Here is a 14,662-nt window from a genome sequence, read left to right on the forward strand (position 1 = left end):
TTTGGGGCACCATGAGGAAAAACAGGAAGTGGTAGAGGCAGGATGGGCAGGGCCCTGAAGAACCCTGCACAAAGTGGCTCTCCTGGCTAGTTTATTTGGTTGGGTCAACAAGGCCTTCAGATGGCATACAACGTTAGTAGGTCCCCAACTGCCCAGCAGCCACAAAACACCCAACCCTTTGACTCTCTTTAGTGCCATGCAAGGGTCTCTTTCACCCAGCGCCCAGGAATGTTTGCCCTCCTCAGTCTGCTCCACCTCTAGGAAGCAGTCAGTAAGCTTCAGCTGCGTGGCCAACACAGAGGACACGGAGAAACAGTCATTCGTGGACATCCCAGATCTCGGAGAGCAGAGGGGGAAGTTTTTTGTCCTGCAGGCGAAGTGCAAACACTTGCTCTGAATGGACGCTGCTCAAAGTCCGGAGGCTCACCAGCTTCATTAGCATCCGTGGGAACATCAGTCGGTCCTGGGTGGGGGGAAGTCTAGTTGTTGCTCTTCCCCAGAAAAGGTGAGGCAGGGCGGGGAGATTGTTAGAGACGCAGGAATTATCATGCTAGGTGGAGGCAGGATTCTTGAAAGAAAGTGGGTATCAGAAAATGGGCCTGAAGAGCGGAAGAAAAAGATCCCGAGGGAGACTCACGTGGGGGTGGTTGATGGAGACATAGGCATGCAGGGCCTCCACATATGTGTGTTGCAGTCTCTCTACTTGGAGCTGGTCCTGCACGTTGGGCCGGTCTATAGGTCACCAACAGAGTTGAGGAGCAGGTCTTGGTTCCATAACCCAAATCACAACTCCCCAAATAGGGACATGTGCCACCCAGCTCTCTCATCCACTGCAGGGACTATAGCCCTCCTGGGCGAACGTCTCCCACTCGGTTCCCTCTTGCCCCTCCTCCATACCTGCAGAGAAGATGCTGATGGCTATGAGCAGAGCAAATTCAGCATCATTGAGTTGCAGTTCATTCATGGATCTGGAGAACTCAAAGATGGGGTTAATGAACTCCACCTGCAGCCCTGGGGAAGAAGAAAGGAGGCTGCGGGTCTCGGCAGGAGCAGGAAGAACACCCTCCAACTCAACAACTCGGGGAGTAACTACTAGGAAGTCACTAACAGGTCTCCAGGTTTCTGCCACGTCAGAACAAACTTCTAGGGCTGGAGAGACGGCTCAGTGGATAAGAGCACTGCCTGCTCTTTCAGAGGTCCTGCGTTCAATTCCCCATAACCACATGATGGCTCACAACCTTTATCTATACTGGGGTCTGATGCCCTCTTCTGGCATGCAGGCATCCATGCAGATAGTACACTCACATACATAAAATAAATAAAAGGCAGACAGGCAGACAGACAGACAGAACGAACAAGGTTCTAAGCTTCTCTGAGTCTCCTCTGTGAAGTTTGAGTCATGGTTGAATCTATCTAAGAAAGCTACTGAGCATGGTGGCACATGAAAGTAATTGAAAGGCCGATGCAAGAGGATTCCAAGTTCCAGTACTGTCTGGGCCTCATAGCAAGATCCTGTCTCAGAACAAAACAAAAAACAGACCAAAAACAAAAACAAATATTTATTGTGACGATGGAATGGGACCGTCAACTTGACAGAATGTAAAATCACTTATGAGACACAGCTCTAGGCAGGTCTGTGAGGGACTAGATAAAGCAAGTTGAGTACTGGCACTCACCAGTCCCTCCATTGCTGGCTGTGGATCCTATGTGATCACCTCCATCTGCTGCCACCCTTTACCCCATGGCAGACCAGACCCTCAAACCAGGAGCCAACACTGCCCTTCTTCCTTAAGTTGCCTTTGCAGGTATTTTGTCATGGGGTCGGGACTCGTTATACAGACGGTTATATGATAAAGTATGCAGAAGGTTTAGCACAATGTCTGACACACAAAAACTGTTGAATTAGGCCAGGCGATGGTGCACTCCTTTGATCCCAGCACTGGGAGGCAAAGGCAGGTGGATCTCTGACTTTGAGACCAGCCTGGTCTACAGATGGAGTTTCAGGACAGCCAGGGCTACACAAACAAACCCTGTCTTGAAAAACAAAACAAAACAAAAAGTATTGAACTAAATGACAAGTCTACTATTAGGATTCTAAGAGTGCCACATTTCTAAAAATATAGCTATCTCTGACTTTTGCTTATAGAGAAACCCTTTATAGAGGCCAGTAGGGATGGTGCTCTCCTTTAATGCTAGCACTCAGGAGGCAAAGGCAGACAGATCTCTTTGTGTTCAGGGTTAGCCTGGTCTACATAGTGGGTTCTAAGACACAGAGAAACCCTGACTCAAAAACAAAAACAAAAGAGGAGGAGGAAAAGAAGGAAGAAGAAGAAGAGGAGGAAGAAGAGAAGAAAAAGAAAGAAAGAAACCCTTCTTGGCTTATCTGAATACTACAGTTACATTATCACATCCTGGAGAGAATACACTGTGGCCAAGGGCATGGACTGAGGTTCAAGACTGCCAGGATTTGACTCCCTTGAATTTACCATTGCCTAAGCTGGGTGACTTGAGGTAAAATATTTAACCTGTCTGGGTCCTGTAGTCCCCATTTGTATTACATAGATAGTAATAAACTTTTTATTTTTATTTTTTATTTTTTATTTATTTTTTTTGGAGCTGGGGACCGAACCCAGGGCCTTGCGCTTGCTAGGCAAACGCTCTACCACTGAGCTAAATCCCCAAACCCCATAAACTTTTTAAAATAGTAAATAGTATATGTGATATCTACTGTGTTCATTAAATTTTTTTAGAAGACTACATCTTTGTGATAAGGTCTCAAGAAGCCCAGTTTGTCTTCAAATTCACTATGTAGCTGAGGATGGCCTTGGACTTCTGGTTCTCATGCCTCTCTATCTTGTTGAGCATCCACCACCATAACCATGTGGTGCTGAGAGTTGAAACCAGAACCTCATATAACTTAGGCAAAAACTCTATCAACTATGCTATATTCACTTCAGTTGAGTGTGTGTGTGTGTGTGTGTGTGTGTGTGTGTGTGCATGTGTGCGTGTGTGTATGTGTGAGAGAGAGAGAGAGAGAGAGAGAGAGAGAGAGAGAGAGACAGACAGACAGACAGACAGACAGACAGACAGACATAGCCCTTGGCTGTCCTGAAACTCACTATGTAGAACTGGCTGGCCCAGAACTCAGAGTTCTGTCTGCATCCACCTTCCAAATGCTGGGATTAAAAGTGTGTGCCACCATACCTGGCTTCTCTTAATTTCTGTTTTTGGGTTTGGGGTGGTTGTTGTTTTCTTCTAGTTTTGTGACAATGTCTTATAAAACCCCAGACTAGCCTCATACGCCCGATGTGGCCAAGGGTGGCCTTGAACTTGTGTATGTATGCATGTATGTGGGAAGGGGAGTGCACTTGCCCACGCATGCTCATGTGGTGGCCAACAGTCAACATCAGGTATCTTTCTCTATTGCTTTCCACCTTAGTTTTTGAGAGACAGTCTACCACTAAACTTGGAGCAAGCCATTTTATCTAGATGACTGACCAGCAAGCCCCAGAGATGCTTCTGTCTCTTCTGCTCCCTGGCACGGGGGTTCCAGGTGTGTGGCACCTCCCCAGCCCCATGGACTTGAACCATTGATCTCCATATTTGTCTCCCAATTTGAAACAATAAGAACAAACCCCAACCTTAATAGACCAGTCTTCCTGCAGAGAAGACAATGAGCACCCAACAGCTTGAGCTGCAGCCTAGGCCTGGTACACACTTCTTCCATTCACACTGTCACCCTCTCCACCCCACACTGTTTTCCAGGCTTTCTCGGCTTTCTTTTAGCAACCATCTGCTATACTTTTCCATTCGAGGTTTCTTGATGAGTCACTTCCTGTAGCTTCCCCATGATGTGCACCAAGCATTTTGTGTTCATCTATTCAATAGACAAGCTCTGTTTTTATAGAGCATTTCTTGATGAAACTTTTTTTTAATAATTTATTTCATATATATGAGTGCACTGTAACTGTTTTCAGACACACCAGAAGAGGGCATCGATCCCATTACAGATGGTTGTGAGCCACCATGTGGTTGCTGGGAATTGAACTCAGGACCTCTGGAAGAGCAGTCAGTGCTCTTAACCACTGAGCCATCTCTCCATCTCTTGATGAAACTTTAAGCTACAAAATATGCTTTAAAAGTCCCTTCATACGAATAAAGAGAGAAGGTTCTAGAATTGAGTTGTCCTCCCGGGAGGGTCTGCTAACGCTGGCTGGAAGAAACCCTCAAATGAGATGGATCCACGTCATCAGTCAGCCATTGTGTGAGGAACACATGTGGATGTGCAACAGAAGGAGACTTGACATAACAGAATCTCCAGGGAAAGAAAAGGCAGGACACAAAAATGAGAGAGACAGAGACAGACAGACACAGAGAGAGAGAGAGAGAGCGAGAGAGAGAGAGAGAGAGAGAGAGAGAACACAAGATAGTCAAACCTTTAAAAAGAAAAGATGGTTAAAAAGAGAAGAAAAAAGTAAAAAGAGACTTCTGTTCCTTTTCCCCCCAAGAACACACTGATAAAGTGAGAATTGAAAAACATGATGAAATCAAGATTGCTTAAATAAAGGAATCTTACAACAGATTCAGATAATGAAGTCCACAAATGCTGAAGAAACAGGAAGGGTCCACGAGAGAGGGTGTTCTGACAGAGGTAAGGGTTAAAAGAGTCTAAGGTAGCAACCATGTTTTGAGGGGAAGGTGCTTGTCAGCAAAGGGGGACAGGGGACAGGGGACAGGGGACAGGGGACAGGGGACAGGGGACAGGGGACAGGGCCGGGTCTTAAGGCAGGACAGAGCCATCACATAGCTCACCAGGTACTAAGACATTAAGAAAATCAAAGAAATGCAAGAGGGTCTGACTGAGTCTTGCCCTTCCCTGCAATTAAGAAAGGCTTTCCTAGAAAACCCATATTGGGACAAGAGGCTCATGGGCTGGTCTGAGTCATCAAACACCAGTGAAAGCTTTATCAACTATGCCCTGAAACACAGCGCTAAGAACAGACTCACATTAGCTACATTTCACAGCCTGCTCTCTCGGCTGCCACTCTTCAGTCTCCCACAGACTTCTGTCCTTTCCCAGCTCCAGTCTCATAAACATCACTAACAGCTGTGAGAGGAGCTCGGCTGCTTGGCCCTGAGCAAGCATCAGACCCCAGCACCAGTTTGAACTAATTCTTAACTAGCTCTCCTAGTCCGCATGTTTGTCATGCATCAACTCTAGTTCCACAGCTCACCAGGAAAGGGACAGAAAGAGTTTAAGGGTCAGGTGAGCCTGCATATCCTTAAAGAACATTATCTTTAAAAGGGTTCTTGCCTTTTGTCTGGTAAAAGGCCTGATAGGATGGTTTTCAAATTCTTTTCCTAGCTACATGTTTTTTAAGTGTTGAGCACAAGCTCAGTTCAGAGTAGCACCTCCTCGATATAGCGAGAATGATGGCCACTGCTCTGCCTTGCCTGGTCTCCACCAAGGAGATGCTTTCATCGACTCCTCAGATGCTTCGGTGGAGCGGGGTCTGTTTGGAGTGGTTGAAGTGGCTGATCAACATTCCAAACTCCTCTCTTGGAAAAACAAGTGGCATCTTCATAGTATAAGCACCCGAACCTCGGACCCACGGCTCTCTAATCATGACGGGCACCATGGTGGAAAGCGCCAGCCCCCTGGCAGCGTCAGATCTCACCTGCTTTGGCAAAGTCTTCCCGGTTGTAACTGAAATCCTTGAGGAAGGTGATGCTCTCACTCCCAGGGTTGTACCTCCGCGATGTCTCCAGAAGCATCACCTGCACACAAGCAGCATCTTTCAGACAGGGACGAAGGGGCTGGTCTTGGTATGTGGCCCTTGAGAGGAAGCTGATTCCCTTTCCCAGTGGCTTGGACTCTCCAAGCTGGATATCTGGAGGTCCCCTATAGACAATCCTACTCTGTCTCTCCCTTCACCCCATTCCCTCTCCAGCCACCTCGATCGCAGAGGTCTTCAGCAAGGCGATCTGGTCCTCCCTGCTCAGCTGTAGGAAGCCAGGGAGCTGTTTGGCAAAGTCAACAATCTCCTGCACGGACACGATGGCCAGCTCAGTAAAGTGGGCAAAGCGCTGTTGGCGGGCTTCCCGGCTCTGAGGGTCGGGTGCAATGGGCCAAGGCTACCCAGGGTGGGCAAGGAAGACAAAAGGTAAACTGCTGTGAGTCAAGAAGTTAGCTGGTGCTTCAGGTACAGCCACCTCTCCCCAAGTCAAGTACCGTGACTCGAAGTCGGTCAGAGAAGGAGCGCCTGTTACACTGTTGCTGGGCAGCCACCAACTTCTCAATCATGCCCAGTTGTTCTGGGCTGAGCTGTGGCAGGACCTGGGGCGGTGAGGAAACCCTTGGGGACACCGATGTGGCTTGAGCCTGCTCCTCTTCTTGACGCTTCAGTTTCTTCAAGCGGATCTGTTCTTCTGATAAGACACCTAAAGACAGGGCCAGATGTGAGGTGGGAAGTATGCCAAGGGTGGGATGATGCTCCAGAAACAAAATGTGTGTAACAGCAAGGAGGATTGATTGATTGATTGATTGATTGATTGATTGATTGATTTAGATTTAATTTCCAATACAGGGTCTCACTATGTAGCTCTTGGCTGTCCTGGAACTCACTATGTAGATCAGGCTGGCCTTGAACTCAGAGATCCACATTTGCCTCCCGATATTGGGACTAAAAGCATATGCCACTTTGGCTAGATAAGGAAGTTTTCATGCACACTCAGGAGATCCCTGCAAGGGTAAGCATCTGTCTGCCTTCACAGCGGGGCACCAATATTTCCCTGTCAGCTCTTCCCAGTCCCTGCCCTGCACTTACACTCCTCCCTCATGCCTGCCTGGCGGCATTTGCGAAGGCGACACTCCTGGCATTTCCGCCGCATGTAGGTGTCCATGGGGCAGTGGCCACCGCTATGGCAAATGTAGCGTGCTCCCTTGATGACACTGCGGCGGAAGAATCCCTTGCAGCCCTCGCAGCTCAGCACATTGTAATGGAAGCCAGAGGCCTTGTCCCCACATACACTGCATAGCTCGTTCCCCAGCATTTTGGGGGCTGGCCCCTTTTTCCGCTTCTGTGGACGAAGTTCTGGATAGAGACACAAGGTTTAATGTTCTCCCTTCCTTGGTTGCTCCTAGCTAGGCACTCTTCATTCCCTTCCCTTCACTGAATGATATTCTTTCCCATTCATTCATATTCTCTCTCTGACTCATGATACATACGTAGCCTTTGAACTCCTGGGCTCAAATGCTCTTGTCTCAGCTTCCAGAGTAGCTGAGATTACCAAAACATGTCGCGATGCCTGGCTTATTCTATTATAACAATTGCTGTCCTTTACCAAGGACTATAATGTCCTAAGTTCCCCATGAGCTCTTTATAAGTATTGATCCTTAACACGATCATAAGGATTAATTTCACTTCATAGGCAGGGAGACTGAGGCTCAGAAACACCTAAGATATGGACGCAGGTCATACCAAAGTCATTCAGGTCCAGCTGGCCCAGAGCATTTAGACTTAGTTGTGACATTAGAAAGCAAAGAGCCCCAGAGGTCCCCTCCCTGATCTAGGGAGACTTTACCTTCTCCAAATCCAGGTGGTTCTTACCTGTAGGCTCTGGGAGGGTCTCTGCCCTGGGGAGCAGGGCTGTAGGCTCGGATGACTCCAACCCTATCCTTAAAGCACCCCCAGTTGATTGGGGCATCCTGGCTTCCTCCCTAAGGATGCAAGTGTTGCCTCCCTGGTCTCCTGCATCTTGAGGTTCTGTCTTCCACAACTCCGTTGCAGAGTCTGAGCCCAAGAGAAGCACAGGGGAGTGGGTATGGGTTCAGGTCCTATCCAGACTCCATCCCCAAGTGTCTTGGCTAGGAAACTACAAACTCAACTCTGCCCTTAGAAGTCAGGCAAGCTAGCCAGGCATGGTGGCGCACATCTTTAATCCCAGCACTTGAGAGGCAGAGGCAGGTGGATCTCTGAGTTTAAGGGCAGCCTGGTTTACAGAGTAAGTTCTAGGACAGCCACTCTACACAGAAAAACCCTGTCTCAAAGAAAACAAAGGAAAAACAAAAAAGAAGGCAGCTAAGTCACAGCTCATGATTTCAGATTCCAGTATTCTGTTGGATCTAGGACTAGTGTCAGTCACAGTCCTTTGCATACTAAGACTTCTTCCCCCCCAGAGATAGGGTTTCTCTGTGGAGCCCAGGCTGACCTTGAACTCACAGAGATCCAACTGCCTCTGCTTCCTGAATGCTGGGATTAAAGTAAAGGCATACACCACCACTGCCCAAGTAGCACATCGAGATCTTAAATGAAGGCGCTAACTTTTGTCCCCTGGGGGATGAAGGAGGGCATCCATTTGCAGAATTCTGAAAGCCAGAGCCGTCTAAGCATGAGACATGTCAGCTTTCCCAGAAGAGCAAACCCAGACTGAGGGCTTCACTGATCAAGCACCAGAACCAGGGAAAAGGGTTTGAGCAACACTAAGAATAGATCTGGCTGTGCTTCTGAGGGGTGCTGGATGCAGGTAGGGGAGGGGGTTGATTCTTGAGGTAGGAAAGGAGCCAGAGGCCTGGGCTCTGGGGAGAAGGGGTTGAATAAAACAGCTTACCAGGAGAAACATCAGGCACTGCGGCCTCCAGCCACAAGGACATCTCTTCCTGGAGCCCTGGACATTACCAAGACACTGTCCTGCAGGAACAAGCCGGGTTACACTTTTCCAGATCTAGGCCTGGGCTCCCTTCTGTGCTGCCATTTATCTGTCCTCACACCCTCAGCTGACATTCACTTATCATGGATCAACCAGTGAAGCCTTCTTTGTTATATCCCTACGAAGTCCGGATTTGCTTGTTTGTTTGTTTGTTTACTTGTCTTGTTTTTGGAAACAGGGTTTCTCTGTGTAGTTCTGACTGTCCTGAACTCTGTAAACCAGGCTAGCCTTGAACTCAGACTCAGAGATCCACCTGCCTCTGCCTCCTGAATGCCAGGATTAAAGGCCTGTGCCAGCATGGCCCTGTTGAAGTCAGGATATATACACATATTTCTCCAGTTCTGGAGATTGAACCCAGGACTTCAGGCAGGCTAGGCAAATAGTCTGCCATTGAACTCTACAACCTCCACCCAGTCAGTTCTATTCCATTCTTAATCATTTTAAAGATAAGCAAACTAGGGCTTAAAGAGATGAAAGAATGTGCCTATAGACACACAGGTGGTAGAGCCAAGAGTAGAATCGTGACTTGTCTGCGTTCTCACCTTTGTTCTATCCCTCTCTGTACCCACCTCCAGGCTATGCGGAGGGTCCTTCCCTCTGCTCTGACATTAGGGTGAGCCAAAGTTGGCAGGACCGCAAGACTGGATCCAAGCTCACTCTATGAGTCTGTTTATTATCATCTTTTCCCTGCAGTTTCTGAAGCCCTAGCATAAAGTTCTCCTCTCAAGAATCCTGCCAATACAAGGCCTCCTCTTCCAGAACCCCTCCAGTTCTTCTGAGTCCTAGTAAAACTCTCCCCCTGCCCAGCATTATTCCTCACTGCTAGAATATCCTCCCATCACATCCCTCCCCCACCCAGATGCAAGGATACAGCCCCCCAACCACTAAGCGGACCCGCCGAATCTCCAGGCCACCAGACTTCCTGGCTGCGTAGTCTCTGGAGCCCCCTTGCTGGGAGAAGAGGGTGTTGCAGTACCCAGCCCTCGAGGCCGCAGCGGGCAGCCAGTGACTAGAACTGAGCGCACAGGGGCCAGCAAGGAGAAGCAGTAAAGTAGGAAAAGGCTGAGGGGAGGGACTGCCAAGGGGTCCTTCCTCCTGGCGACCCAGGGCCCCTTTAGGCTCCCGCCCACGAGATAGCTTCCCCACCAGACTAACTCCTCCCCAGGCAGCCACTCTCTTAGCCGGCGCCATCCTGTCCCCTACCCTCTACCAAGACTGTCGCGTTTCCCCGCAGACCGGCCTAGTTCCATCTCTCTCCTTCCTCTCCTCACCCTGGAGGCTCTTTGCTCTTACAGAAGGACTGCTTTCTCAGTCACCCCCACCCTAATCCCAGCAGCCTCCAGAGTCAGCGTTCCCTCCCCCCTCCTCCCATAGACACCTCGCGGAGCAAAGGTCCCGGCACGGCCCGGAATTGCGACACTAAGCCCCAGCCTGTGTTCCCAGCCTCCCTCCTCCCCTGCCTCTGGGAAGGCGCCAAGCTCTCCCCACTAGCCCCAGGACTGAGCCAAGCCGGTAGAACTCCAAGGGTGAAGTCAGGCAGGTGCTGGGCCTTCCAGTGAGTTTGTGTGTGGATGTCCTGAGGGGGACAGAGAAAGGAAGAGGCCAATAAAAAGAGGCCTGGGAGAGAAGCAGACGCTAGCAACCCAGGGACTAGTCCAGAATAGACACACCACACACACACACACACACACACACACACACACACACACACACACACACAAAGATAAAAGAGGTCGCCTCATCTAGGGAACAGTCCCATCTGAGGTGGTGTCAAGATCTTCTGAATCTAAATAAAGCCATAGCTTTCCTGCCTTGATTCCTAGGACAAGAGATTCAGCCCTGGAGGAATATACCACACTTCACTGACTTAATCTCCCAAGGGGATCCAGCGCTGGTTTACAAACACAGAAGAGACTATGTTTCTTTTTGTTGAATAAGTAAACAAACAAACAAGCAAGCAAACGTTTCTTTTATTTCACACATGTTAGCTTGAGTTAATTCCAACTCACCACGATCATTTCTCCTTTGGGTTCTGGGTTCAAACCTAGGGGTTTGCTAGGGGTTACAACCCAGGAAAGGCTATAATCTATGCTAGGAGAGCACTTCTTGGCTGAACTTTGCCCCATTCAACGATGCGTCTTGACTGAGCAAGTTAATGTCTCTGAACCTCTCTTTATCTTTAAAATGGGACGATGATGATGATGATGATGATGATGATGATGATGATGATAGTTTTACTATATATGATTAATGTCAGAATAAAAATCAAAATAGTGGGGGCTGGGGATTTAGCTCAGTGGTAGAGCGCTTACCTAGGAAGCGCAAGGCCCTGGGTTCGGTCCCCAGCTCCGAAAAAAAGAACCAAAAAAAAAAAAAAAAAAATCAAAATAGTGTGTCACAGTAATGTCCAAGGATGGGCAGGGGTTATCTTTCCTCTCCCAGTTCCGTTAGTGGTTTGTCTTCCCATAACCTTGAACCTGTGCATTGTCAACCTTTTGAATCTTTGTTGCCATAAACAGATCTCTCATTATCTCTTTGGTTCCTGAGGGCGGCTCCAGGAGGAAGGCAGTAAGAGTAAATAAATGCTCTGTTACAGAGGGCACTGATGCTTGTTTGTGAGCTTGCCCAAACACAGTGGCCAAATTGAGATCAGAATTCGGATGTCTTTTCTCCAGGCTCTCTGATTTTTTCTTCCTGTGTTTGAGTCCAGAACATTCTTGGGTCTGAAGATGGAAGAAGTCAGGAGTGGTGGTCAGCAGGGCTGGTGGTCAGCAGGGCTGGTGGTCAGCAGGGTTGGTGGGCTGCAGAGTTCTGCAGATGCTTCAATTCAGATGCGAGAAGCCAGAGTTGAGGTTACTGCTGGCCATTCATCCCCTGCCCCATTCCCAGTTTCCTGCTCACAGGCCCTTCCTGTTTTGCTGTGAACTCCAATTCCCATGGGTCCACATTAAACCACAGGGCAAGGGCCAAACAAGCAGCCAGAAGGACCAGAAAAGAGATGAACAGGGCATGAGGGAAGAAAACAGAGGAAACAGGGAAGGGTGAATATGGTTGTGGGGGTGGGACGGAAGGGACAGGATGGGGGAAGGATGAGAAAACTGAAGTAGAAAGGGGCTTGGTGAGAGATGAGAGGAAGCGCAGGGTGAGCCGAGGGAACGGGCAGAGACTGGAGCACGTGTGAGAAGGCGGCAGGCTGTGGGGGTGTTGCAACATCTGCCCATGTATTCATTTCTCACATTCAGAAAAAGCCCCTCTGGCAGCCCCCATGTTCAGCTTCTGCCTCTGGCTTTTGCTCTCGTTCCTTCTCGTTGTAAGGTCATCCCTCACAAGGCCTCCACCCTGGTCTGGACACTTATGAATCATAAGCACAAGGCTCTCCATTCTTCTCATGGGTTCCTTCCTCAATTTTCACAAAGACCTGCCACCCTGGGAAAGTAGAAACCAAGGACAGCAGCCACAGAGACTGGGGCAGCTCAGTGCCAGCACCCATCAAGTGTCCAGCTTTGTCCCCTCGCTCACGTTCCAGCGCAGTATCTCCCTCAGAGATGTTCCTGAGATACCTTATTTCAAGAACTTGAAATGTAACATTGGCCTGAAGTCCAAAAACGTTATCTTCCAAGGATTTAAAAAAAGTCTCCCTCTTCCGGATGCTAACCCTTCTCCTGACTCCCTAACCTCTTCACGGGGTACTTCCCAGGCCCCAGGAACAAACATACACAGCCCAGGCTGGAGACCACTGACTCAGACTAGAGGCAGCTGTGGAACAAGCAGGTCCTCCCTCAAGCCAGTGAGGTGGGGCAACCCAGTTTCCTGTAGAAGAGGCAGCATTCTCAGACCTCACCATCACAGGTTATAGGTGATGGAAGAGCTCGCCACAAAGACAGGGGAGAAGGGAAAAGTGGGGGAAGGCTAAAACTGTTGCTGGAATCTCCACGGACTTTCTGGTGAGCAACTGCTGGGACTTCTGCCCCCAGCCAGAGCAAGTGATCAGGTGATCAGCAGCACACGTCCTACTTTACCAGCCCCACCCTCCTGGCACAGTTACATCAGCCTACAGGAAAGTGTCCAGGCCAAGGCACCCAGTCCTCTAAGTCCTTACCGTGTTTTCTTGACTCCGTCAGGAAGCAAGATCCCTAGGAACATCTTTGGGGAATCTTACTAGCCATGGCTCTGACTCTTCCGTTCCCAACTTCCAGAGGCTTAGAAATAGCATTCACACGCCCCTAGCCAAACGGACCACTAGATAACTCCCCCAAAGGCAATCCTTCCTATTAAGTATGTCATAAAGGAAGGTTTGCAGAGAAGGGCTAGGGCAGATAATGTTTCTAAATTCTTCTTTTTGGTGCTCTAGATGAGTAAAAAGTGAAGGAATCGTCTTTCAGAGCCCTGGGAATCCACTCAAGTTGACTTTTGCCCAATCTCCTAATCACAAGATAAAGGTGATCCTAGGATCCTAGACCTGAACCTACATGTTCAGAGATAATGTGGAAGGCAGAACGCAAAGAAGAAAAGTAGTATTTGCATAATTTATTCTACATGCATTATCATTTTATGTCTTATCGTGGTGAATCTTGGGTTACTAACAAGGTGTAAATATCGAACCTGATTACAGATAAAAACTGATTCATAAGCTCATACTCCCAACTGGAGAATGAATGGCAGAGCCCTTGCTGCTCCTACAACGGTCCCAACTCTGGGTCCCTGTACATGTGGAGTGGCTCACAACCCCCTTAACTCCAGCTCCAGAGATCTGCTGGCCTCCATAAGCAGCTGCATTCATGCATAGACCCATACATAAGTGAAAATAAGTTCCTTCTCACACTCACACTAAAATAAAACAAACCTACTTTATCCCATTACACAGACTATCTCCCAAAAAATGAGGGAAAAGAGTTAATTCACTTGGATTTACGTTTGCTCCTGCCAACATAGGGTAAGCAGTTGTTCTCAAGCCTGACCTCACCTTCAGAAACTGATTTAATTGATCTGGAATAGGCTCATGAAGGCATCTATCTATCCACTGAGATAATGATTTTTTTTCAACTCTAAGGAACCAGGGTGGGAAGAACTTGAAATCACCTGTAGAAAATAATGCAGAAGCTGAGGAGTTGCAAACTTGAAGTGCCCTCATTATCCTGGGATCATTTCTCACTCTAAAGATTGAAATAATATCTGCTTCACCAACCCTCCTACACAGAGGCTGACAGACACAAAGGGTGTAGACATACTTGAGCAAGTGGGAAGAAAAGCAAAGCCTGAAGGAGTTCTGTTCTATTTGGTGAGCTAAAGATTTACATTCTGAACACACATTGGCCTGGATCATTTTGCAGAGTAAAAGGGGTTTTTTTTGGGGGGGGGGGTTGTGGGTTTTTTTTTGTTTTTTGTTTTGTTTTGTTTTGTTTTGTTTTTTGAGACAAGGTCTCCTGTAGCCTAGGCTGGCACTGAACTAGCTCAGTAACTAACTGAAGCTGTCCTTGAACTCTTGAACTTTTTGCCTCAATCTTGCCATGTGCTGGGATAACTAAATAATATAGTCTTAAAGATGCCAGGCAGTAGTACCTTTAATCCCAGCACTGGGGAAGCAGAAGCTGACAGATCTCTGTGAGTTTGAGGTCAGCCTGGTCTACAGAGCTAGTTCTAGGACAGCCAGGGTTACACAAAGAAACCCTTTCTTGAAAACAGAACAAAACGAAAAGCAAAACTCCACAGATGTGTGTGTGGGGAGCACATCTATACTACCAGCATGTAAGAAGAGTGGCAGGAGAGCTTTGGAGCCTACGAAGTGAGACCTTGTCTGAAAACAAACAGAAAAACTTCCACTACAGTGCACTGGTCAGTTCACCACGTTCCATTTGATGCCACTTATGTGAAAGGTTTCCTTTGATAAAATCTCCAGATACCTTGGGGGTACCATAGGTACGTTAACAATGCAGTTTGAACAAGCTACTATTAT

General features: G+C 48.2%; 1 protein-coding gene across 13 annotated transcripts; it reads right to left on the reverse strand.

Moving 5' to 3' along the window:
- Nucleotides 1-43: 43 nt before the first annotated feature.
- Nr1h3 (nuclear receptor subfamily 1, group H, member 3) lies at nt 44-10,130 on the reverse strand. 13 transcript variants are annotated; one of them, XM_087654031.1, is made up of 10 exons: nt 10,088-10,130; nt 8,611-8,690; nt 7,611-7,793; nt 6,828-7,094; nt 6,233-6,441; nt 5,956-6,135; nt 5,679-5,778; nt 898-1,011; nt 638-732; nt 44-463 (listed from the first exon to the last, which is right to left on the reverse strand). In XM_087654031.1, exons 2-10 carry the CDS (start codon nt 8,651-8,653, stop codon nt 317-319), a joined length of 1,338 nt encoding a protein of 445 aa, XP_087510157.1. In that variant the 5' UTR covers nt 8,654-8,690; nt 10,088-10,130; the 3' UTR covers nt 44-316. The 13 variants fall into 13 exon arrangements, with proteins under 13 accessions (XP_087510157.1, XP_087510155.1, XP_087510159.1 ...); XM_087654029.1 differs by having other exon boundaries at nt 9,981-10,130; XM_087654033.1 differs by having other exon boundaries at nt 9,920-10,130.
- Between the last annotated feature and the right edge of the window lie 4,532 nt (nt 10,131-14,662).

Source organism: Rattus norvegicus, chromosome 3 (genome assembly GCF_021556685.1).
Source record: "Rattus norvegicus strain SHRSP/BbbUtx chromosome 3, alternate assembly SHRSP_T2T, whole genome shotgun sequence".
Classification (NCBI taxonomy): Eukaryota; Metazoa; Chordata; class Mammalia; order Rodentia; family Muridae; genus Rattus; species Rattus norvegicus.